Raw genomic sequence first — 27,189 nt, 5'->3', positions numbered from 1 at the left:
CAGTGTAAAGCCAATTTTCATTACAGACCATGTAATACCATGAACTCAGTGTCCAACCTAACTCATAAGAAATGAGGCTTTGTTGGTTACATTGTTTAAAGAACAAATTTCATTTCTATCACATGGTGGTGTTTCCTATGCTCTTTGATGTTTGGTCACTAGACACTGAGCTGAGACCTCTCACCCATTTAGAATGAGGTTCTGAAGGCATGTTAGTAACTTCTAGTTACTTTACATTGGACCTCTTACAGTTTTGAGTGCCTGTGTCTTGATATCCTCAACCCCCCTTTCACCCACTTGACTGAGAAAGAAGACAGAGCAACAAATTAAATCAGCAATCTCCTAATTTCTATTTAAGAAAGGAACTTGGCTGTTTGAGCAATGTCTTTTGCAACTGCAAGAGCACTGGCTACTCCTTTTGTAAATAGTTTTGTGAAGCCATAATAAGTTGTGGTAAAATAGGTTCTAGACATTCTCTGTGACAGTGGGTGTTAGCTCCATGCTTGATCAAGAGTGAGACATTGCAGTTTGAGCTTACAGCTTTCATAGTCTTGATTAGGTGGCCTGATACACACTTCTGGCCTCTAGGTGAGGAATATGGTAAGGAAAAACAGGAGAATAAAAATCTTAAATAATTTCAAGAGGCTGGACTGACATCTTCCTTTATTCAACAGAGGCAGTTGGTGTGACCAGTCAGCGACCTGTGTTTTGCCCTTACCACAAAAAGGAGCAGTTGAAGTTGTATTGTGAAACCTGTGACAAGTTGACCTGCCGAGACTGTCAACTACTAGAACACAAAGAGCACAGGTACTGGCAGAAAGTCTTTGTTTTATGCTGCTCGCTTGCAGAAGGTAGCTTGAAGTTGATGGTAGCTCTAGCTGTGTGGAATACAGTCAGGTGAAAAAAGTGCAAAATAAAATTTTCTGCTCAGAAATGAACCCCGCAAATAAACAGAGATTGTATCCGAAAGAGACTAAAATCTAATTCTTCCCATTTTTAATCTGGTGACTTAAGCACAAGACCTTTTTTTACTGTCACGTTATTTGGATCAAATTTGTTGCTATGCAGCTCTTCAGAGACTCCTTAGAAAGCACAGGGGCTGTGTTATACAACTGTTCACTTACGTGTAATTTCTCCATTTGTCCTTCAACGAGATGATTATATAACAGAACATTACCAAACAAATTCAGAATGGAGCAAATGGGCATTTTTTCTGTGAAGAGCCCTTTAAAAGGAAGAGTAAACCTAAAGTTTGATTACACTGTACTTTGACAACATGATTTATAACACTTAAATCTTTGGGTTGCTGTTCTTTGGTCATCTCTTGCTGGCCAAAGAAGCTGAAAAGCAGGATTATGTACAACTTCTGAGTACAAGACGATAGTCTTGCTGGCTGACACATACAGTAGTGGTCTGGAACAGATGTACTCTTAGATTAGATATTAATATGCTCACTATACCTGATGCAACCACCCAAAGAACTTGCTTGCCTGACCAGGTGAACATCAATAAGTGGAGAAGTGTTTGCCACTGTTGCTCTTTGGAACTGGTTGCTTTTGCAGAGTTGCAGTCTTCCTCTTCAATTCTCCTTTTCTTAGGATTTATGTCTCTTTCAGAATATGCCACCTCTTTTTTTTTCCTCAAATTGTTGATGATTTCAGTTCCTTGATTTAAAATGTTGCTAACTTCTACTGACTCAGCGATCTCTCCTCTTTCTTCGGTTTCTACGTCCTTATCTTGCATGAAGTAATAGCCTACATGCACTTTCACTTACAAAATGATGACTACAGCACAACGTTAGTTTTTCTTTTCCTAAAATTGGGCTGTGGTCACACAATATCTCTTCATATTTATGAGAATCAGAAATTCTCACAACACAATAAAAATTACAGGAAATATGCTATGAATTCAAATATAATGTAAATAATATATATCAACATTTGCTGATGTGTGCTTCCAAGAAGACAATTAAATTTTGAACATGAGCAGCATATTTCTTCAATTAAAGAAGTCTTTTGTAAGGCACTCTGCTTTCTGACCAGTATATCCCATTGTTTGCATGTTTGAATACTCACTGTTGTTTACTACAGGTACCAGTTTATAGAAGAAGCTTTTCTGAACCAGAAAGTGATCATTGAGACACTGATCACCAAATTGATGGAGAAGACCAAGTACATAAAATATACAGGGAAGCAGATACAAAACAGGTGTGTATCAGATTTTGAGGTTAAAACTGACACAGAGGGCAGCTTTATATACATTGTAATTTCTTGAAATCTTTAGATCAGTGCATTTTGTACCTCTCTCTTTTTTATCCTTCCAGAAAGAGAAATTCTAAAATCTTCAGTTTGTCTTGGTGACTGTTCCCTGTTTAATGTACTTGGTTGTGTTAGGTAACTCTTCTGCTCAGCCTTTGGACTTAATGGGCAGCAATAGCTTGGGTGCAACAAAACAACTTATGCAACAAAGACTGTAGAAGGCAGTCTTGTTTTCTTCCCTACAATCAACACACTTATTTTCTTAGTGTAGGTCTCTCTTAGAAAGTGAAAGGTTATGACTCATGTTTTCATAATGCTTGTGACACATATTTGAAGAGTTATGTAATACTTTTATACTTGGGGCTTTATTCACTCCGTACTACAAACCTGGGAGAAAAATAAATCAGTAAAATGCGTACTGCAGTAGACCTTTGTAACTGCTCCTTCAGCAGAGGTCAAAGACAGTTCCCAGGAAGACTGAATACAGTACGGGATGCTGAGTGCAACTTGAACTCTTCCTCTCTCATTGCCTGTCTTTGAGGATGGTGGAGATGGAAAAAAACAGGACACACCTTTCTCTTCTTTTGCTGCATCTAAGTGGTTATTCTCCAGTGCCTCTTAACAGTAGTGGTTTTCACAATGTAAGATCGTGCTTTGCTGTTACGACTTTGAGCACTGTTGTTGAAATAGCTAAATCAGAAAATCTATTTATTTTTATTTCTTGAGTGCCATTCTACCTTAGATGGAAATTAGACTTAAACAATTTTGATTGCCATAGACCCTTCCAGAAATGTGCCAGACAACTAAAAATCAAGATTTTCAATTACAGTGAGCATTTAATTTTTATCAGTGGCAGATGTCAGTATTTTACATACTAATGGCATTAGAATTTGTCACCAGTTAATTAATATTATCATAGGTCACTGGTACTTGCTTTTTCTATTTCTCCTGGTAATTTTCCTGACTATAAGTATCTGATGGTATATGTATCAATTGGTGCATATGCTCAAGTAATACTGTAGTCTCAGCAACAGAGGGGATTTTTTTTGTATCGTTTGGAGGGTGAGTTTGTGAGCTAAAGAACATGATTTTCTGTACTGTCTACTTACAGAATTCTTGAAGTGAATCAGAATCAAAAGCAGGTGGAACAGGATATTAAAGTTGCCATATTTACACTGATGGTAGAAATAAACAAAAAGGGAAAAGCCCTGCTGCATCAATTGGAGGTAATTTCATTTATATCATAAGAAACAAAAATGTCAGTCAATATTTTTTGTGTATGTTCACCTTAAAATAAAATCAATTTCTAGCATTAGCCACTTGTGCATGTCCTGTCTCAATTCCAAAGTGGAGAGATGTCCCACAGAAGCCATTTAAGCAAGTAGGGTTTTGGTGGGGGAGGGGAGAAGGGTTCAGTTTTTGGGGAGTTGTTGTTGTTTTGTTTGTACTTATTATCTGTGTTTCCTGCTTTGTGAATCAGGACTGTCTCTGAACCTGGATTCTTTCTCCATGCTTTTGCAAGTCATGATTCTATGCGTCATGCATCAGAATTTTGCATAACTTCAGCAATCCAATAGCAACATCTAAGGAGAGAGTTGTCTAGAATGGATACCTGGAAAAATAGTATCTCCAGTTGTGTTTTTAAAAATGTGTCTATAGAGAGATACACATAAATATGAAAATGAGAATCTGCACATAAAATCTGCACATCTGTCATAAGAGAAAATGAGAGTCTGCACATTAAATCCTGGTATCTTGAATACTGTATAAATGTATACTGACTTCTCTGTTGGATAGCTGCAGTCAAGGGACAGAAGTGTTTTTAGAAGAGCTAAGTGAAACCACTTGACCATTGTGAATTACAAAAATGAAAGCTAATGACTGTTAACTGTAAGTTGAACTCATTGACTGGAACTGCTTTTCTACTTGCAGACTCTGGCAAAAGAGCATCGGATGAAACTTCTGCAGCAGCAACAGGAAGTGGCAGGTCTCTCTAAACAGCTGGAACATGTAATGAATTTTTCCAAATGGGCAGTTTCCAGTGGGAGCAGCACAGCACTACTCTACAGCAAACGCTTGGTAAGGTTAGGAAGATAGCTCTCTCTATTTACTTAGAGACTATAGTTAGGGCAGATTCATCCGTACACGCTTGTCAGTAATGTTAGGGAATTAGACTTTAATGACTTTCTACTAATTGGAATATTTGTATATATTTTTTCATGGTTTTCTCATAAACATAAATACAGGCGTTTCTAATAATTTATCTCTCTGGTCATGGTTCTCTCCTGTTACACTACCATGTTGTAGATCTGCAGGAGTAGGAACAACTCCCTTTCTCTGGAGTGAAAACCATGAAGCCATGAAACGCTGGGAAGATTGTTGTGTGTCCTGCATCATCACTGAGGTTCTTTTCAGTACTTGTTACAGCTTCTGAGTTCAGAGAAAGATGTATTTATGTATCGTAGAGTCTGATACCCAGCATTTTAATGTAAAAATTAATGTATTCCTTTGTTCTGTCAGACTTATCTTCCATTAAAATCTTCAAAAATTGATAAAAATTAAGCTGAGGCTGTTGCTTGACCATGCAAACAGTTATGAAGCTAAATATTTCAATGCTGTAGTGGCACTTAAGGTCTAAGTACATGCGGTCTCACTTCTCATGATGAGTAGAAATCCTAAAAAACTTGCAATAAAAAAAAAAACAAACAAAAAATTGACCATGATTTGTCCAGAGGTTACTAGATTGTACTAGCCTGATGACAGAAATCTGTGACAATGTTGAGGAAAGATGCTACATCCTTTTTTCCAGTTCCTGTAACTGGGTCACAAAATTTTTTCTTTATTTTCTCATTGCTGAGTTGAGAACCTCCGGGGGGGGGGGGGGGGCGGTGTTTGTGGAGGTTTTTTGTTTGGTTTTGGGTTTGTTGTTTTTCAGTGGGAGGCAGGGGAGATTTGATACCCATTGAAATTCTGCAGACTGTGGCAGATAATGGAATATTACTGTATTTTATCAACTTACTTCAAGTAGTTAAATTCATTTGGCCTGCCTTGTACTGCCTCAGTAAGTAATATTTTTAATTGAGTAGAGAAAAAGGGCATCAAACTGAGTCATGTGGTTTATAATTGCTTAGTGTTGCCACTAATACTTTTAGTGTATGAGTAAAAAAAAATATGTTGCAGGCATCTTATCTTATAAACATTATGCAGTTGAAGAAAAAGGCCATCTATCCCATAAAGCTTCAACAAATAATAAATATTTTTCAAAGGAACAGATGAGCTTTATGCCACTGGTTTTTTTCTGAAAGTTGGGAGTTGAGTAGCTAACCTCTCTGCAGACATCTGGAAAACCTGTTCCTGAACAGTGATGCATAGAGGAGCATGTGAGACTTCTGCTTCGGCATATCCATCCACTTGAAACTAGGAGGGAGGAATGTCCAGCAGACTTAAATGCAGAATTGCAGCTAGGAGACAGTGTCTGTACGTCAGGGAAATAGCACACTAAACAGTTGGCACGAAGATATCCGTTTCCCCGCTTAGTCCTTTAGCATGAACAAAATACTGGTAGCTACCACTGTTAGTGACAGGAGGTAGGTAGTCGAGTGATGAGTTTATCTACAAAATAGGTGTGTGCACAATAGGAGGAATATATGGAGCAAACTATGACAGGAACTGTGTGCAACCAGTATTGGTGACCGGGCAATATGTAGTGTAGTATACCTGTAGTGTACACAGAAATCCTAGGAATCCTAGGAAATCTATATTCAAACTAGTAGTGCACTGAATATTTTCCATGGTCATTAAAAAAAAACTTAGGTCTTGCTAAATGTTTTCTGGATTTGCCTAAAACTGACCTGCCTAAAATTGAAAGAAAAAACTCATAAACTGAAAGCTCTTATAAAATTTTAATGTAGGAATCATAGTATCATTTTAAACAGGAAAGATGACTCTGCCAAGTATCTCTTGAACTTTTCCAGGAAATAATCTATTATTGAGGAAAAATAACTGTTGAACTCTTTAGTTTTTTTTCTGTATCTGCTGTGTGTTATTCCAAAATTAGTGCCTGTGTTAGATATTTCTAGTGAAACAAGTTCAAGAAAATACTTTATTTCTAGGAACTAGATAAATACTGAGCATTTGATAGAGTATTCTGCTTGTGTAATGTAATCATAGTCCAGTCCTTTGGAACCAGAGTTGGAAGAGTCTGAAAATATCTGTGAGTCTGAGAGTTTTCAAAGACAAAGCTTATAAAATATATTATTTCACTCTCTGAATAAAACTTAAATTTTTACAAAGGAAAATTCCTGGTGATACTTGTTGCCTAAAGGATAGGATACTTTTCCTTAAAAGAAAAATGAATGGTTTGAGGGGAAAAAGCACCAACAGTGGTTATGTGAATCTGTACTTCGGTTATGTGAATCTGTACTTCACTTGCAAGTAGTTCAAGTCATTGAATGGAATGATCAAGTTTGTGGAAGGATATGTATTTCTACAGGGGAGAAGAAATAAATTTTTTCAGGCTGTAGTTGATTACTTTTTAAAACTACTTTAGGAATATGGGATAGATATTAAAAATACCTCTTTTATTTGTATCTTGGACAAATTTCTCTGTCTTTCACTTCAGTTCTCTGGGGGCTTGTTTGAGGGGGGAAGTTTGTTGTCTGGGGTGGGAGGTGGTTGGGTTTTTTTGTTTTGTTTTTGTTTGTTTGGGGTTTTTTTTTGTTATTTTTTAAACTTTTTATACTGTTTGAATACATGGCTCTGAGAAAAAAAAAAAAATCTTATTTTCTTCCTATTGCAGATTACATATCGACTACGATATCTTCTCCGAGCAAGGTGCGATGCTTCACCAGTGACTAATAATACCATCCAGTTTCACTGTGATCCTAGCTTCTGGGCTCAAAATATTTTCAATCTAGGTATGATAAAGGTTTATTAGCCCTTTGGCATCTCCATCCTATCTTGAAAGCAGCTTTCTTTTTGTAAAGATTAGTAACCTCCACACGATTCATTTCTTAGTTTACTTTGCTAGATTTATTTCCTTAGCTGTAGAAAACAATTAAATTGTGTTGTATGGGAAAAGTATTATTTATGAATACTTATCACAAAGTATTAACAAACTTGGCTTGCTTGAATGGTATGTGTGATGGTGAAAATAGCAGCTTTCAATTTCCTGGTCAATACACATGCCTTCTGGCTTCTGAAACAAGGAACACAATGTATAACCCTACTTCATATCCTAAGAAAGGATTCCAGAAGTCGGTCTCATTCTGCATCTTCCAGCCCATTCTTCTACTTCAATCCCATCTTCTCAAGCTGAAACCTATAATAGCAGCATAATACGTTCAAGAACCCCCATTTGCTCCTTTGTTGTGCTGAGCAATAATCCTTGGAGAACTGAGATTAAGAGAATGCCAAATAAAAACAGAACAACAGGGAAGAGAACACTACTTTTTGGCAGTTGTCTGGCTTTTAGATTGTCTTTCCTGAAGCTGTGGGGTGGAAATCAGGAGAAAGCATCTTTTTAACAGAGTTGCAAATGTAGTTCATCTTCATTATCCTAATAGATTTTGATCTGGTCTCCAAACTGGTCTTTACATTTTTTCTCACAGCTATTAAGCTGCTAGGGTTTTATCATAGTGGTGAATCCAGGAACCTGGAAGCTTTGTAGGTAGCCTGTTTGTGTGATTGCCTGAAAGCCTGAGTTTAATGGAGATAAGCATCCTAGGAAGTCATCTGCTTAGGAGCAGGAATAAAAGCTTAGAGTCTTTTTAAGATTTCGACTGCTATCATGCTTCCTTTCTCTCTCCACTGTTAGCTGGATGGGCATTTTTGGTTTTGTCATGTGCAGAATACTTTGCAAGATACCTCTGGGACCTTTTGTGCCTTTCATCGTGTCGTGGTTTAACCCCAGCCAATAACTTAAGTACCACGCAGCTGCTTACTCACCCTCCCTCCCTCCCAGGGGGCATGGGGGAAAGAATTGTAAATAAATGAAAACTTGTGGGTTGAGATAACGACAGTTTACTAGGACAGCAAAGGAAAAGAAGATAATAATAGATATATAAAAATAATGATAATGATAATAATAAAATATAATTATAATAGAATATTCAAAACAAACAATGCATGATTTTTCCGTGCCCAACAACCAATACAGCCCATCCCAAACAGCAATCAGGGGGCGGAACCAAGAGCGATCTTGGAACAATCTCAAGCAGAGAGAGAGAGAGAGAGAGAGTTGCCCACTGGCCAACCCCCACTTATATACTGAGCATGATCTCTATGGTGCGGAATACTTACTTTGGCCAGTTTGGGTCAACTGTACTGGCTATACCCCTCCCAGCTTTTTGCACCTGCACATTAGCAAAATCTGGGAAGCTGAAAGAAGTCCTTGATTTCTTAACAACAACAACTAACATCAGTGTATTATCAGCATTCTTCACATACCAAATCCCATACTAAATCTGAAATACAGCAGCTACTAGGAAGAAAACTAGCTCCATCCCAGCCAAAATAAGAACACATTAGAAAGTGCAGTCAGCTCTACAAATGTATAGAGAGGTGCAAAAGTATGTTTCTCTACAAAGGCAGAGGAACAGTTATGGCAGTGCTTTAAGGCAAACAAACTTCTTTCCTTACACACCAGGACATTGGATGGTGGGAGATTCTCCAAGTTCCTTCTTTGTAAATAATTTTCTTTGGGAAAGGAATTAAAAGTGAATCTTTTGTTTCTATAAGTGAACTGTCAAGCGGTGTGGTGATAGCTGTGAACCGCTGCTAAACTCAGATGATGTTTGCCAAGAGGGGACTTTTTCTTGTGTTTGGTTTTGGGTCTCTTTTTAAAAATTGTTTGTTTATGTAATGAGCTGCTGAAATATGTTCCCTTAAATTTGGAAAAGTGCTACAATAGATATGGCACCTGTATAGATCAGCATAGGAGTTCTTATAACAGTTTATTTAATTGATAGATAAAACCAGATCACGTTTGTCTATCTAGTTTCAGAAATCACAACCCTTACGCTGTTAGGTTTATGGTCAGATGTGTTAAATTTCTGTAGATAAACCAGATTTAAGAACCACTGAAGGAAAAATAAAATAAAGTCTGAGTAAAGAAACAAGTTACTTTGGGAATGGCTTGAGTTCTAGTCCGGCTGCATGTTGCTGTCAGTGTGACAGCACCTGTATACTAATAGGATAGCTCTTTTATGGATTTCAAAATGTATTTAAGAAAAAAAAAACAACCAACATTTAAAGTGTTTTCATTCCACAAATTGTGTTATAACCCACGGTTTTTGAGAATAATGGAAGGGAATAATTCTCTGTAGTACCTTTGGGTAAGTAGCTATACCACAGATGTTAAGTCTGGAAAGACTTCTGAAGATGTAATTAGACTTAGAGAGAGCAGAATAAAAGTGCAGTATGGATTTGACAGTTGATTGCAGTACAGTCAATACCATTCTTTGTCAAATTCCTTTTCTAGAGAAAAAAATAACAGGTCTATTTGGACTGTAGTGAAATATTTCATACAGCTGTATATGGGAAATAGTGTTATTAATTTGCATTTTTCTCTGCTCACTTTATGGGGAACATTTACTAGACCTGTTACAGGCTTAATAAAGGGTATTAGGCAATAGGTTGGTAGGTCTGTTCCTTTTTATTTAGCATATTTAATATTTTTGTTTACGATTGATGTGGTAGAATCATAATTTAAATGTATGCAACACCGAAATTACCAAGAGTAAATATGAATCTAGTATTGTTAAGGTTACCTTTTTGCCCTGCTCTGCCCTACAGTATGTTGGCTGGCCTAGACTCCTAAAATGATGCTACTTGCATAGCTTCTCAGCTCTTGGGATGAAGTAGAGGAATATAAAATGCTAGAAGTTTCCTCCTCCTTCAGATAATCTACCCCAAAATGAGCCAGGCTGGACTGCGCAGGATCCACAGAGACTAGTGAATATGAGGAGAGAAGTAGCAGAGATTGATTTCAAGTTCTGCTGTAACAGGGATTGTCAAACTGTCATGTGGTGTTACCCACCTCATGAGGTGAACTCTCCTGGGAAGCAGCTCTAAATCTCTGGGAAAGAAGGGAGTGTGAGGTGTCTTATTTCCCATTGGTATTGAAAAGCTGTTTTCCAACCTTCCACAGATCATTGGAATTTTTTAACTCTCAGTCTTGAACCATAACTTTCCCTACTTCACTCTGTTTTAAACAAAGAAAGTGTCTTTTTCTTTTCTTATACTAACAGTGTACTATTCCCTTGAGTCAAATCAAACTCTGTTCTAGTTGGAATTCATGTTTCTTGGATGAGGTAGCCAGAATTTTACATGATTGTTTTGTGTAATCACGCTATATATCTCTTCAAGTAACATTTCTCACTCAGCATTTAATCTCTAAAAGTTTCCTGTCTAGTCAAATTTCCTTCTAAGTCAGTGGAGAAAGATAAAACATCTCCTGGAGGTGCCCATCACATCCTCGAATTGGTGGTGTGTAGCAACTGAGTATCGTTTGAGTAGTCCATGATGGTGACTCAGAGGCTGGAGGGTATCACAGTACCTTTAAGGTTTATGATACAGTTAAATCCTTCCTAGGAGAAGCCACTGTAAGACAGTTTGTTATAAAATGGAACCATTTTATTTTGGGAAACAAACAAAATAAATGGAGTCCTCTATTTCATATTTATCCGTTCTTTGCATTACAATAATGAACAATGACCGCATGGTATAAAAGGAACTCATTATGAAAAATTACATTTCTGTTAACTGCAATATGTTTATATTAATTTTATTTATTTTGTTTAAACTAGGTTCTTTGGTAATTGAAGATAAAGAAACCCCACCACATATGCCCAAGAGCCCTGTGATGGAACCAAACTTACAGCCACCAGGCAGCTTACCTTCAAACCAGCTGTCTAAGTTCCCAACACAGATAAGCTTAGCTCAGCTCCGACTCCAGCACATGCAGCAACAAGTCATGGCTCAGAGACAGCAAGCTCAACGCCGGGCAGGTCCAGTAAGTTTACCAAATCCAAGAATGCCAGGAGCCATGCAGCAGCCTCCTGCTTCTCATCAGGTGAGTTATGACTGTTTCCAGAGAAGACTCTCTTTTCCTTGTGGCACTGAAGGAGAAAGTAAATAAGAAGAGAGAAATAAATTAAGTCTAGATACATAACTTCAGTTAGCTTCACCTTTAGCACATGGCTATGTAAATGGGTTAGGGAACATATTATTTACCGAGAATTGAATGGGTATTTTAAATTGTCTGGTAAAATGCATGGTAGTACTCAGCCTATTTTTATTCATTAAAAAAAAAAATCATGTGGTATCCAACCACATATAGTACTGAGTTATATATTTTGTATTTTTGTCACGTGATGAAAAAGTGAATCTGTCAATTTTTTTTCCAAGACTGTTTTGCATAAAACTGTGATTCTCCCATATCATTTTCAAAGTTGGAAATACTCTCACTGGCTCTTGTGATGTGTCTGCATTTATTATATCAGAATAATTCAAAATAGTCTACTAGGTTTTGGTTTTAACATTGAAAACCAATGTGTTATGTGATCATTCAGAGAAATGGTGTGGTACTATTTGTTTGCATCTAGTTTGTTAATAATTTCAGAAGTTTGAAAGGGCCACTTGGTAAAAAATTCTGGAACATTGAATAAGATACCAGCTAACTTGTAGAATTGTTTGTTTGTTTGCTTTCATGCAGGCACCTCCGCGCTTGATTCATTTTCAGAATCATAGCCCCAAGTCCAATGGTTCAGCTCTTCCTGCGCAACAGATGAGATTTCCCCAAAACCAGAACCTACCAAGGCAAGCAATAAAGCCCAGCCCATTGCAAATGGCATTCTTGGCACAGCAAGCTATAAAACAGGTAGAGTTTCTTTCCCTTTTCACTCCTTATGCAGAAATAAATCACCGAATGTGCTTTATACCCTCTTACTTTTATATTATGTTTCTAGAGTGCTTTTCAATTAGAACAGAAACTGCATTTTTCTATGTGACAAGATACTCACAGTTTTCTTAATGAGATAACTGGCAAGTTTCTTTCATTTTGATAATTCTAAGCAATTGAAGTATTACAGAAGGAAGCCACTGTATGTGCTGTGTAGGTGTTTCATTCTCTTATTTGCTAGTACTGTGATTTTTGGACACTTAGGCAAAACTTAACATGACCATGGTCTGCACACTACAATCAATGAACAGACAAAATAGAAAATCTCACTATTTGGCTTTATATTAGTGACTTCAGTAGGAACCACGTAAAAGCTTGACTAAAAAGCTACAGCTGCCACCATTCTCCAGAGTATGCCAAATCTCAAGTTTTACAGATGAGGAGAGAAAAGAAGATCCACTATTGTGGATCCACTAGTGTGGATCTCACTCTGCTGAGTGAGACTGACCAAAACCCAGCTAATCAGCAGTTGAACTGGGGCAAAAGCAAACACATCATATGTTTTCTGGATGCTCAGGAAAGGCAAATCTTTATTAAAAAGCATATTAACTTTGTATGTGGAAGGAAAGAGAAAATCAAGTCACTAGAGGTAAGCAGGGAAGAATCAAATTAATCTGATCTGTGACTTGAGAAGTGGAGTAATACCATTCATATTTGCAATGCTTATGATGTCAGAGAACTAATTCCAAATAAATTGAAGAAAGCTGTACAATATCTAAGAGAACCTGTAGTAACAAAAACTAAGTCACTTCTATTCTGTGCCTCCGAAAAGAAGATTGACCTGTTTACAAGCCCCTTTCTTTCAAGTATTTTCATTATCTAGTAATGTCTTTCTGAAACTAGAAACCAGTAAATAGAATGACTGACTAAAAAGGAATTGAGCAGATTCAAATTCTGCCTATGGTTGCCATGAAATTCCATTAAAGTAATGGAAAACTGCGTATGTCTAAATGAGAAAGAAATTTAGTCTGACTTGACTGTGTACTTCATATCATGTTAAACGTATATGTGGGTGGAGATCCAGTCAGAGTTTCAAATTCTTAATCAGTTCTAAGTTGTTAAGGGAAGCACAGCATCAAATACTTGATGGTGGCCGAATGACAGTATAGCTATTTACTTAATAAAGCACTGGAGTAGTTGTGCATTCAGCCTATTATCTGTAATGCTTTTATTTCACTAAAACTGCTTCATTTCTCCCACAACACTGTCAGTGCAGCATGAAATATTAGTAGATACTTAACATCAAGGTACAGCTTTGAATTCAAGAATTCACATTAATTTCTTCTATTCATAGTTTTCAACTACATGTCTTCTTGTCTTGTCTTGTAAGATTGGTTCTTGAAATTAGATAACTTCAGAGTTCAAGATTTTATGTTTGAATTCAGCTTCCTGAACTAAGCTGCTTGATTAAGTGCTGAGTTAGAACCACTATAAGCAGTAGATGTGATCTGTTGGGCAGCGGTCGCAACAAAAAAAGCCAGCTAAATTGTGGATAATTGTCTTCTCATTTTAGTGGCAGATTGGTAGTGGACAAACTTCAACTACCCTTTCAACTGCAAGCAGCACATCATCTACTCCGTCCAGCCCCACGGTCACTAGTGCTGTAGGATGCGATGGGAAGACGTATGGTCCCCCTGTGATCGATATGAGTTCTCCAGTGGGTAGCTCCTACAATCTGCCATCTCTTCCTGATGTAAGTGTAATGTAAGAGCAATGTTCTATGGATTCTATTTTGAAGTAAGTCTTGATGTTTTTGAGAAGTAGAAGCCTTTTAGACTGAAATTCTTGCTCTGTCAAAATGAGACAATTCCAGAAAACCACAATGCAGGATTGCCTACATGTTGCTGGCAATATTCAGAACTGTTTTGGGAGACAACTATTAGGACAACTATAGAAAAATAACGTTGCAGATTCTAATTGTAATTGGACTTGTTTATTTGGATGCTACATATTTTTCCCCCCATTATGATACTAACAAAAATGAGTTAGCTCAGCTTTTGCTTACCAGTGTCCATAGATAGCACTGGTTTGCTGATGGTATTCCTGATAAATTTTTAACATTTTAAAAATATATTTTTAACACATTGAAAGGGCTATCTTGGGTAGGTATTAACTGTTGGTATACAGATATATTCCTTTGTTGTTTCCTTTTGGTGCTTCTTTTCTTCATATATCCTCTGACATGCCTGTGAGCTGATGATAGAAGGAGCATCACAAGATGTTCTTTTCTTAAGCTTCTAAACTTCTCTTTCATGGTTTCTTCTGATTGGTATGTGTTTATCAAAGGTCCACATTAGAGCTGTTGAGTCTTAGTCAGTTGACTTCACTCTTTTAAGTAACTGCCAAGCCTATTTTTGTCACCTGAAGTTTGTAAATATGTGAAATGTCATGGTTTTCTACTCATAACTTGCTGCTACTCCCTGTTTCTCCCATATGTCTCTTGTTCTTACCAATAAACTCTCAGATAAGTGTTCTGTTTTTTAAATTGCATACATAGAATACAGAATCAGCACATCTGTCAGACTTAAAAGGTGAATTACACAACACGATCATAAAACCACAGAGTCTGTGGTCTTTTGGCATACTGATTTTTGTGCATGGTATTACGAACTCTTCTACTTATGTATCGTTAAGTTTATGCTGTTAAGATACATGGCCCAAATCATTCTAAATATGCTGACCTAGCAGAGGCTTCTTCATCCACTTTGGATAAGTCTAGCTTATAAATGGAAATTTTGGTGGTCAATGCAGTTGATACAAGCAGATTTGTGAAGTATCTGGATAACTGAGAAAACTGATACCAGGGTCACCTGTTTTCTTATCAAACATGTTATGTATTTCAAAAAACCTTTTCAAAAGGTCATTTCTCTTTATCAAACTAGAATGTGTAATTTTTACTGAAAGTTAGAATAATAAACTGAGAGGCCCTAAAACAGAGTTCAGTTATCTGGCCTGGGCTGTGAGTAGAGAGAACAAGTGTTGGTTTGCTGTTTGCATTTTGAGTCAATATGCATGATCCCAGCCCAGAAAATATGTGAGTGTGCTGGTTTTGGCTGGGATAGAGTTAATTTTCTTCATAGTAGCTAGTATGAGGCTGTGTTTTGGATTTGTGCTGAAAACAATGGTGATAATACAGGGATGTTTTAGTTATTGCTGAGCAGTGCTTACACAGAGTCAAGGCCTTTTCAGCTTCTCACACCATCCCACCGGTGAGTGGGCTGGGGGTGCACAAGAAGTTGGAAGGGGACATAGCTAGGACGGCTGACCCCAAGTGACCAAAGGGATATTCCATACCATAAAATATCATGTTCAGCATATAAAGCAGGGGGGAAGAAGGAAAGGAGGACATTTGGAGTTACGGCATTTGTCTTCCCAAGTAACTGTTACATGTGGTGGAGCCCTTCTTTCCTGGAGATGGCTGAACACCTGCCTGCCGATGGCAAGCAGTGAATGAATTCCTTGTGTAGCTTTGTGTGCACGGCTGTTGCTTTACCTGTTAAACTGAGTTTATCTCAACCCACAAGTTTTCTCCCTTTTGCTCTTCCAATTCTCTCCCCTATCCCACTGGGAGAGTGAGCGAGCGAGCGTGTGGTGCTTAGCTGCCAGCTGTGGTTAAACCACGATAATGGAACAGATGGAACTGAGTGTCCTTTGAGGTTCTTCCAGTCCTGTTAAATGCTAGTGGATTAATGGGTAGTTTGTGTTTTGCTTATTATCTTTTTTAGATTATATAATGTGAGCATGTCAAAAGAAAGTATGGAGATAAAAATTAATGTCTTTCTTCAATGTGTGAAAGCTACCTGTCTGATGTAAGTCTTCTCTGTAGCTAATGGAGAAAAATTGGCATTTACAAAATCATCTGATCTTAAAATGAAGCACTGTCTGGATTTGGACATTTCTTTCCTTTTTAGAGAGAGCAAGATGACGTGTCTTAAAATAACTGCCTCACTTTTTGGATGACTAAAGTCAGGTGAAATGCATTTTGGTCTTCACCTTCAAAATAAAAGTATGGCAGAGGCATAGGGTGGTTTTTTGTTGGGTTTTTTTCAGTCTCTGTTGTGGGTATTTTTTCCCCTCTCAACACTTAACTGCTTCCTCTCTCTTCCCCATCTTTTAGATTGATTGTTCAGGAAACATCACACTGGATAATGTTGTAAGGAAGGATGGCACTGCAGAGCAGAATCAGCCAAAACCCCCTTCAAACAGAACTGTGCAGTCACCAAATTCATCGGTACCATCACCAGGCCTCTCAGGTAATTGGAATGTGGTGCAATTTTCTGTTTAAGTGGTGAAACGGAAAAATCTAATGTGACAGTGTTAACACTGATATCAGAATTAGTTACTTCTATTTTGTATCAAAGACAAGAAATATGAAAACGAAGGTGAAGTTGTAGAAACCCTAGTAGGAGGTAAGGTTGAGACAATATTTTAGCGTTGTGAACAAAAGTAAGTGGTCAGATCTGAAAAATATGGAGGGAAAAACATGGTAGATTTTAGTTAATTGCACAGAAATCCATAGAAAAATAGCATTCTTAGGGGTACACCAAATTAAAACTAGAGGCTGTGGTAAGAGATAAGTATTTGAAAAAGCAAGATAGGATGTAATAGGAGACAGTGGCTACAAATGGTGACTTGGGAAGTTCAATTTGGGTATTAGAAAATCTTATTCACTGGAAGGGTAGTGCAGCACTGACACAGGTTGACCGGAGAAGTTATTGTTATGGGTAGCTAAATGTGGTGGACTTGGAGGACCCAAGGGATTCCTGTCACCATGCCTAGTGGCAATCAGCAGCTGCTCCTTGCTCCGATTTCCCAGTCTGGGCTGTAGTGAGGCTATGTGAGTGTTAATTCCAGTCAGCACTCGTGCGATGTTTGTGCACTCATGTGGTATTCGTGCACTTGGGCAGTTTAGCTGCGACAGGTGGATAATGCATTCACAAGCAGCCAGCTCTGGTTTCTCAGGGCCAGTGCTCAGTGAAAATGTCCTTCACAAGTCTTTCGGTTGTCTGGTTCCCAGACCTTTGGTCTCTCTCATATCTAGCCCCCAGACCTCTTCCTACTCACTAACTTGTCTGGCTTAAAGTTTCCTAGCAGATCTCCTGAGAGATCTGCTAGAATGTAATAAGGTAAGACAAAACAAACTGCAGTCAAGTGGAGGAGTCAGCCAGGCAAAGGTACTGACCCATCAGCCTGCTTACATACAATGGGCCCCTTTTGAGTCCTCTTCTTCCCATGCTTCTCTTCCCCTTGTGAATTTGTATTAAATGAAATATTGGTTAAATAAATGACAGTGAAGGAGAAGTTTTTGCCAAAGCCTGTGTACTTCTCAAGAATCACATCTCAGACTTGGCACAGGCCTGGGTTTTGTTCTAATCTGATTCTTCTGTCGTAGGAGGAGTCAGTGTGACAAACATACACCCTCCAATTCGCTCGCCCAGTGCCTCCAGTGTTGGGAGCAGAGAGAGGTAAGAAAAGAGTGGGAGAGAAGAAAATGTAACTTCCACCTCCACAGAACACAGCGCCGTCTCTTAGTCAGGCACTGGAATGCACTGCCCAGGAAGATGGTGGAGTCACCGACCACGGGGGTGTTCAAGAAACGTTTGGATGTTGTGTTGAGGGATATGATTTAGCTGAGAAGTATTGGTGATGGTTGGACTGGATGATCTTTTAGGTCTTTTCCAATCTTGATAATTCTGTGATTCTTCTCTCGTTAGCGCGTATAGAAGTCAGTTTGCCTCACCTTCTCTGTTAACAGGCCAGGCTGGTGGTTATTACAGCACTCTTTGCATTCCAGAAGTAGTAATTTCATTTGTAATGTATTAGTAGCACATCTAAAAAATGTATTGACACTGTAAATGATGGCTAGGTTGGCGTTATTAAAATAATGCCAATTCTAAATTAGGTTTTAAATTCAGAAAAATCAGCTGAAGGAAGAAGTTACATATTGAAAGTCCTCGTACAACTATAAATTACTTCAGATTTAAAGAACTGATTTTACAAAGAGGATTATTAAGAATTTTCTGCCATAATACAGTTAGTTAAGTGAGCACTAGGTATCTACTGAGAGTCTACACAAATGTTTTTATCCCATAGTGATGGAATATTAATGAACAAATAGATTTATACAGTGTTGTTTGAAGAGTTCAGATCCATTAATGTGTTCCAATAAATTAGAGCATATATCTGACATGAGATTAATTTTTCATGCAGAGACAAATCAGATGACATTCATCCTACTTGAAATGGAAATGCAGATGCTTTTTAATATAGAATACCTTTTAGTCTGTTCCATTTACGTGGAAAATTCTGTGAAGGACTCTTATGAACTGTTTAAATGTTTGTCTAAAGAGTTTTTTACTTGCATTTAAAAATATGATTCTATCTGCTGCTGCTTGAATTAATTTTGTTAGATTTAAAATTCTTCATTGTTATTAAAATAATAATAAGCTGGTATTTTCGAATTTGGTTGTCCAGTCTCATCTTGTTATGAATAAACATATGAAAAAAAGACAGCTCTCGTTCTAAAAGTAGGGACTCAGTTTAGGTAGAGCTGTAAGAAACTCTTCCAAGATAATATAAATATGTGTTTTATCTGACTTACTCGCTTTTGTGGTTTACAATGATCAGTTCAGCTCTGGCAAAGTACTGGCCTTCCCCAAAATACAGCTGCATCTCCAAAGTGGGATAATGTTCAGTGGAAATGCTTTTCTGTGTATGACCTAAAAGAAACTGAGATTATTTGCAAATCTTGCACTAACGGGAAGTAAAACCATGACTGATTTGCTAGTTCTGGAACTGCACTATTAAAATTTTCCCTTTTTGTAATGCCTTTTCAAAATACAGGAAAGGAAATAAACTTGAATGTTGTATTCTATAAAAGTAATACTGTAGTGCTCAGGATTCAAAGAAGTAAAATGGATTAGCATCCTGAGGTCTCAGAAAGCATCAGTGTACAAAAAGGTGTCTGGTTCTGAGTCTTAATTTCCTTTTTTTTTCTGCTTCTTTCTATCATTTGCAGTTCTGGCTCCTCCAGCAGGCCACCAGGAGCTGATTCTACACACAAAGTCCCAGTTGTTATGTTGGAGCCGATCAGAATTAAACAGGAGCCAAGTGCACCAAATGAGAACTTTGATTTCCCAGTTGTTGTTGTGAAGCAAGAACCAGATGAGGAATCTCGGCCTCGGAATGTAATATTAACAGTTATAAAGATCTCCTTTCTCTTTGGTGAAGGCTATTTTGCATTTATGGGGAATAAAATAATTTACTAATATTCTGTTGAGGACTTTTTCAGGGCAAAACTAAAAGCTAAATAAGAGGAAGAGGTGAAATTCAAAATCAAACTAACTGTACTGACAATTCAATTAATTAATTGGTGTAATCAGACTGCTTTATCCATTGAAAACCTGGGAAGGCAGGAAAAAGGTTGCAAACATCAAATTTTCACATGCTAGGACGTGTTTCTAATCATAGTGCAGTAATATACAGAAGGTGTACATAATATAAGTAAGTTTGCTTGATTTCGGGGCATCAAAGATTAGTTTTATTTTTTATTAGAGGAGCAGTGAGCAGCAAATAGCCTTTCATAGCTAATTTCTTGTGTTTAGTTTTCTGATATTATAGCACAATAGTAATTTTTGCATGCATGTTGCAAGTCTGCTTGCATTTAAATTTGCTATTCTGGTCAGTTTACTTGTTAAGTTTGTGTAAATTCACATAAATTTTCTAATATGGCTTCCTTTGTTCCTTATTACAGGCCACCTTTTCAAGAAGCATACTTACTTCATTGCTGTTAGATAGCAATCATAATTCTACTCCTGATGAAGCTGTCTTAAGAACAGATGCACCAGACAGCACAGATGATCAACCAGGGATGCCGCAGAAGAATGCGTCTGGTGAGAAGACAGGATGGATAGGCCCCTCCCTCATGGGGGAGGGCAGAAAAGAGGATGATCCCAATGAAGATTGGTGTGCAGTATGTCAAAATGGAGGGGAGCTCCTTTGCTGTGAGAAGTGTCCCAAAGTGTTCCATCTTTCTTGTCATGTCCCTACATTGATGAGCTTTCCAAGGTAATTATGACCTCTTCAATTCCGTCTAAACTTGCATTAAGAGACATAAGCTTTGTATTGTGAGACCCAGTACAAGAAGCTTCAGCCTCGAAGGAAGCAGTGTCTTCTTTGAAGTCTTAAATCCAGAAGTTTTATTAATTGGTGAAAATTGGCATTTACATTGGAACTTCAGTTTAACTTTATTGTGGCTTCAGAATCTGTAGTAAAGTTCTTCACTTCAAGATCACTTACGTCTAGGACATCTGTTATTAAAACTGAGCCACAGCATTGCCAATCTGTCATAAAATGCTTAAAGAATGACAGAAAAGATTTACATTTCTTTAATAATAATAATAAACTTAAAAGAAAAATCTAATCTAGTATAGTATTCAATGTATTATTTACTATAGTGCTAAACATGGCTACACTCCAAGCATGGGGAGCAGTGGCTGACATCATCTAGTAACATCTAATTCAATGTTGAAACAAGCAGTAGGCTTTCTTGATTGGCTCTTACAAAACAACTCCTCAGTTTCTTACGTTTCAAAATACAGTCTTAAATAGGTTGTTATTACAAGCATCGCTGGCGTTTGCTTCTGGGATTAGTGTCTTTGGTTGAAATAAATGGCATTTTGCAGTGTTCCAACTTGGAAATGCCATGCAATAAGCTTATTGGTATTAAAGGATAAAAACATCTGTCATAACATGCTCATTGTTCAATGCTTTTATAAATACTATATTTTCTTATTAAATATCAGCATGGTTTATTGGTGTAAAACATTTGGATACCAACTTAGTTTAGTACATGGATCATCTCTGTGTTGCTCAGAACAAGCGTACTTCTGCAAGTATATCTACTTTTTAAAATATCACTTGAAATGACACACAAAAATATTTCTCTTGCCTTTTGAAACTTCAAATTATAGTTTGTTTTTTTTTTAAATAAAATGATGCTATGTTACAGCTCTGTGGCATAAGCAAAACCCAGTAAAGTTACGGTAAGCATTTAAATTAATAAACATTTTTGCCTTTCTGACAAGAAAAAAAATAATCTTTAGGCAGGTAGATAACCATATATTTACAAGGCTTTGTTTCTATTAAAATTAAAACTTCAAGAACAAGTCTTTAAAATGTGTCTCTTTTGCTGGATCATTCAGTGGAAACTGAGGTGATGATGTCTGTAGGCAAGGCAACCAAAACCAACTTTTCTGACAAGTGTTCCGATCTGCAAAAGTGCATATTAATACAAGAGCACTGTGTTCCTGGACTTCAGAACCACAGTTAGCTTAAGTTTCCTTCTGGCTTCAGGTGTATCAGGTTTTTGTTCTCATCTTTGTAGGATTTTTTTTTTTTTTTTTTTTGCAGCTGTAACAATCTACTTAACAAACTTTGATCTCTTAGCATTAGTTCCTTAAAACACACAAAATAATTCCTTTGTTATTATGTCAGCAGTGTCAATCTCCTTCTTTCATTATTGTTTTTTGTTCTTGCATCAGGTGAACAGAACAATTTCACAGAATCACAGAATCATAGAATGGTTTGGGTTGGAAGGGACCTTTAAAGGTCATCTAGTCCAACCTGCCTCCAACCACATCAGGTTGCTCAGAGCCCCGTCCAACCTGGCCTTAAATGTTTCCAGGGATGGGCAATCTGCAACATCTCTGGGCAACGTGTTCCAGTGCTTCACCACCCTCATCGTAAAAAATTCCTTCCTTATATCTAGCCTAAATCTACCCTCCTTCTATTTTAAAACCGTTACCCCTTGTCCTGTCACTATTCCCATATAGATTCATAAGATCACTGCATCATTTTTCCTTCACTCCAATCTACCACACTCTTCCTGATTCTTGAATATTTAAATGCATCATTCCTTCGTTTTTCGTGGTTTTCTTGTATCATAAGATCATTAGGTCATGGCCTGTATCAATTTTTTTTTTATCTACCCCATCATTTCTGTGATGCTAGTCCAGGCACAGAAGTGACACTGTCATATAAATAGCCCCCTCAAGTTAAGACAGTAGAATGTAAAAGTCTCTTTGAAATAAAATGCCCATTATTCACTACTGTATGCTAAAACTAGCAGATGGTGGGAATCTTTGGATTACTCTGAACAAAAAACAGTAAGTTTTTTTTTTTTTTTAACTTGGAAAGTCTTCTGCCTTACTATCGAAATGAATTAAAAGGTACTGCAGAAACTATTTCCCATTTACAAAGATCTTACTTTTCTAACGTACCGCTGAGTAAAGACACGCAGTTAGGTCTCGTAACGGGTTATTGCTGAATTCTGTCTACTGTGTAAGAAGTACAATTCAGCCCTCTTGTGGTGATCTGCAGGTATGCAAGTTTCTTCATTTGTGGAGAAATATATTAAAAACACAGACTCTTCATAGGTTTTTCAAAACTTTGAGGTTCATAAATTGTACTAGAGAATCAGTGAACATAGCTTGCAGAACCAATTTTGTTGTAATCTTATGCTGTCCTTTAATTGAATAGGATTTTCCTAGACTAACTGATAAAATCGGGAGGATCTGAAAGTTTTAGGGAGTGAAGAATTTCCAGTTTTAAAAAAAATCTTGTCTAGGATAATCTATATAGAGTAGTAATATGCTGAAGATCAAGCTTGTAGAGAAGATAAATAGTTCTCACTGTATAACACTAACCCTGTTCCTTCTGTTTGGCCTGTATGATTCCTTCTGTCTCTCTGTAGTTAGGAGCCAGAACTCTTAATAGTGCTTTGCTTGAATCGTAGAAGCTCAAGTGAAACAACAAACCCTTTTTATATTGTAACACCATAAATGACACCAGTGCCATTAAAAAGGAAACAGAGTTCTAATAAAGCATTTTTGCCAACAAATCTCTGCCTTTTGTAGTGTTTAAAAAAACACCACCAACAAAACAACACACAATGCAGGAAAAAAAAAACCAAAACACAAACACAGAACTTATCCAGAAATACATGGAAAGCCTTTTGTCAAGAGTGTCCCACATCACTGAGGTCAATGTGTCTGTTTGTCTTCTTTAGTGGAGAGTGGATTTGTACATTCTGTCGGGATTTGTCCAAACCAGAAGTTGAATATGACTGTGATAAACCTGCTCACAGCTCTGAAAAAAGGAAATTGGAAGACACTATGGGTTTGGCGCCAATAGACCGTAGGGTAAGGATAAAATGAGTACTGTCTTGCTGCTGCTTGCATACAGTTCACAGTACATCTTTTAAAAAGTAATGGTAGAAAGGGAGAAGTAACTTTTAAAATAAGCTCTGAGATGACAGCAGCCTTCATGTACACGTGCTGAACACCACATTCAGAATGTCTGAGAAGTGGTGGTGATCTGGTGCTCCAAACTGGGACTGTGTTCTTGGCATTACCAAGTGCTGTTTCTAACAGAGCTCTCACATGCAGTGACCTTGCACTGAGATTTTTTTTTTTTTATGTTTGTACTTTCCAAACTTGACATAGAGTGATGTTATCAACTAATGGTTTTAGTCTTTAAAGCTCTTTGTCAATATCCTTATAAAAAATTAAGATGCTTCTTTCACAGTCAAGGCATACGGAGATGTGGGACTGATCCTGCAGAGATTAACACAAGTCTCTAGGAATAAGTGCTATCCTCTTGTAGCTTTGAATGCTCTGGTGGAAAAGCTACAAAGCAAACAGTGGGTCTCCAACTTTTGTTTTTCCCAAAAACCTCAGAGTTAAAAAAAAATTGTGCCTTTGAGCAGGCAGTTGAGCTGCTTGACAGAATCTTTTGGTTTCTTGGGATTTTGGGGGATTTTTTTGCCTTTTTTGAGTTTTCATAATTTGTTGTAGTTGTTTTATTATTATTTAAAACTTTTTTAAAGCAATTTTGAGCTGTATTGGAAACTTTCAGCAGTGTTTTACTTGGTTTTAGTTGGCAACTTGTGTAAATACACTGAAATTAGTATTTTATTTGGTGTCTTAAGTCTACCCGTAGAACCATTATTTATATGTGCTGCTATCTAAAAGGAAAAAAGCTAGCTCTGTATTTTGCTTTAAATGTAAGTTATAAAAATGTAAGTTACAAGTTCTTTAAATATTCTGATACAGAATCAACAAGCAAAAAATCACACAGAACTGTTTTTAGAATCTTTTTCAGGCTCAAGATCCAGTTTAATATATTTGGATACACAAAGAAAAGATATTCTTTCCTGCTGCTAACCAAAAGCACTGTAGACTTTGCAGTTACAGAGCAGTTACCCCCAGATCAGGAAAAATACTACTGCTATCTCTGAGTATTTGTAAAGCACTAAGAGCCACACGTGCTTTTTTATTCCCTGGAATGTCTGCTGAGCTCAGCAGATGCTGAATAACACTGTTAGTAACTGTATGGAGTTTCATAGCGTGCATTTGAGAGTTGAGAATGATGTATCTATTGCAGAGAAGGAATACTCTAGGCCGCTTAGTTATGGCAGTTAATCTTGCTTCCAAATACAGTTTCTGTGCTCACTTGTCTGCTTTAGGGCTGGGGGAATACTGAGCATCTGTTTGGTATTTTCTGTAGTTGTGTTGTTTTAGAACAAATCATGTAGGATTCTCTAATTACTTGGGTATCTATTTTTTCTTGACACAGAAGTGTGAAAGACTGCTGCTGTACATCTACTGTCATGAAATGAGTCTTGCTTTTCAAGATCCAGTTCCTCCCACAGTATGTACCTCACTACTTTCCTTTTTATGTCAGGAGCATAATTGGCATGTTTCTAAGGGCATTTTTACGTCCCATCACGGTCCATTATCAGTAGTCAAGTTTCCCAGACACTGAGTGTATTGAACATGTTTAATTTTATTAAAACTGTCTGAAGGGGAGTTAAAAGTTGAAGCATTGGGTTGGAAGGGGATTTTCTATTAAAATTCCCCAAGAACCTATTTTACTTAATACGTCAAAAATCGACACAAAAAGTAAGTTCTGACACTGTCTGCTGATTTCACAACGCTGAGTGATATCGCTAAAAAGGTGAATTGGGATGTTTGATTTTTTAAATAATTGCCTGATTTTGAGAATTAGAGTACTCCATAGTAATGTGAAACTGAATTTCTTATTATTAGCTTGAAATTTGTTAGCTTAAAATGGTAAACAATACCTGACTGCATTAGAAGTCCAAGGATACACAGAAGAGTTACCAGTGTGATCAGATGAAAAGTACCTCTTTTATGTTCTTCAAGACAAGTCAGTGGGAAAAGAATTCATCAATAAATAATATGCAGCCTTTTAATTCCATTTGCATAAGAATTCTTCTTTTGAAGAACATTCCACAGAGTTTTAAATAAGAAAGGACACAGGAGATTAATCATATGATGGTCATGCGTTGCTAAATTCAGGTATTACAGCATTTCTTTTAAAATGTGGATCCAGTTAGGAAAAAGATAGAAAAATATTATAACTGGATTACATAGCTTACTTTCTAATTTCTAATTCTTTCTAAAGAAAGAATAAATCTTAATCCTACAATTACAGTTTGAGATGCTAAAATCATTGATATCTCTGGAGTTTTCCACCATTTCCAAGGACATATTTCATGACCAAAAATCATTTTAAGCAACCCATGTCCATTTAAGTGTGTTGCCAAAGTTATCATATGGTGGTCTTGAGAGTGAAACCTAATAGGCGACTCATTTGACTACATCAAAAAATAATGACCAAATTATTTGCTTTATTGTATGTAGTCAATGTAGATGGGTTTTTTATTTGTTTTCCTTTCGTTTTAAAATAGACATGGAGAGGAGCATATTTTAGCCAGGAAAACTAGCATACATCACTGTTACTCCAGAAACTGTCTGCATATATGTTACAAGTACAATTCTTATATCTTAGAATTTACTTTGAAGATGAGGCTACATAATGCCCTCTCCCTCAGAGCTAAAAGTTTATAGAATAGTAAGTAATAAACATGACTTCATTTGATTAAAAAATTTATTCTCCATTTAGGTTCCTGATTACTACAAAATAATAAAAAAGCCTATGGACTTGTCAACCATCAAGAAAAGACTGGAAATGACCAATTCATTCTACACAAAGCTGGAAGATTTCATGGCTGATTTCAGACTGATTTTCCAAAACTGTGCTGAATTTAATGAGGTTAGAAAAGCAGATACTTTATCTGGGTTTGTAGCCTTAGTTGCTTTCAGGAAAACTATGGTGGGGGTAGAACTTACAGCACTAGAATTTACTGAATTAAACTTATTTTGATGCCAAAACTGCAGTGAAAACATAGATCACATTTGCAACTACTGTGGTGTTAGATGACTATGCAGTAGAGATCCTTCCGTAGAAGCAAGGAGGATTGTAACAAACATGCTCACTGAATGGCAGGACAGCAGGTAAAGAACAGGACAGTTGTTTATTGTAGAGGTTAATGGGTGGACATTTGATTTGAAAATTGGTTTAATCTTCCTTGCCTTTAATCTTAAATTCAGTGAGATTTTCATTCTGGGAGGTCTGTACTCACCCTTATGATTTCTAGTTGCGTGTTGAGTGATCATTATTGTCCCTCACTGCACATAAGGGAACACATGGTGAAAAAGGGATGCAGGTACTGAGTGGACCACAAAATGAGACAGAATTACACAGGGAATAAAGGCTGCTTTAAGTGGCCTCAATGGGGTTCTCATCCAGTCACCCCGATAGCTGTGAATACATGCATGGTGACCTCCGCTTCAGGAAACTGATCAGCCATGGTGGCTATGAATGACTTTAGGACTGCCTAGTCTTCCAGGTTACAATCATCATCTGTCCTAGTAATATTTTCACTGTAGTTAAAAAGATCTGCAAGCTGGAGAAATTCTAGCATTTCAAGTAGTCTTCCAAAACACTTTGATATCCTGAAGGCGTACCTATATATTTCACAGCATAACCCAACTTTGATTTTTTTTTTTTTTTAAAATTAGCATTTAAGAGTTTTTAGAATCT

At 37.1% G+C, this 27,189-nt stretch overlaps 1 protein-coding gene across 1 annotated transcript in view; it reads left to right on the top strand.

The window, feature by feature from the left end:
- TRIM24 (tripartite motif containing 24) overlaps positions 1-27,189 on the top strand; it is a 65,528-nt gene that overhangs the window by 37,281 nt on the left and 1,058 nt on the right. Inside the window, exons 4-18 of the mRNA XM_086754664.1 lie at positions 675-807; positions 2,091-2,207; positions 3,370-3,484; positions 4,191-4,337; positions 7,057-7,174; positions 11,066-11,331; positions 11,974-12,138; positions 13,733-13,912; positions 16,337-16,472; positions 17,612-17,684; positions 19,238-19,406; positions 19,973-20,286; positions 23,288-23,420; positions 24,856-24,930; positions 26,209-26,358. Coding sequence (XP_086610790.1) covers positions 675-807; positions 2,091-2,207; positions 3,370-3,484; positions 4,191-4,337; positions 7,057-7,174; positions 11,066-11,331; positions 11,974-12,138; positions 13,733-13,912; positions 16,337-16,472; positions 17,612-17,684; positions 19,238-19,406; positions 19,973-20,286; positions 23,288-23,420; positions 24,856-24,930; positions 26,209-26,358 — 2,291 coding nt within the window. The remainder of the gene's footprint in view (positions 1-674; positions 808-2,090; positions 2,208-3,369; positions 3,485-4,190; positions 4,338-7,056; positions 7,175-11,065; positions 11,332-11,973; positions 12,139-13,732; positions 13,913-16,336; positions 16,473-17,611; positions 17,685-19,237; positions 19,407-19,972; positions 20,287-23,287; positions 23,421-24,855; positions 24,931-26,208; positions 26,359-27,189) is intronic.

The sequence above is a fragment of the Chlamydotis macqueenii genome, chromosome 1, assembly GCF_036417535.1.
Source record: "Chlamydotis macqueenii isolate bChlMac1 chromosome 1, bChlMac1.mat, whole genome shotgun sequence".
Lineage (NCBI taxonomy): Eukaryota > Metazoa > Chordata > Aves > Otidiformes > Otididae > Chlamydotis > Chlamydotis macqueenii.
This window is presented reverse-complemented; position numbering and strand designations above follow the sequence as displayed.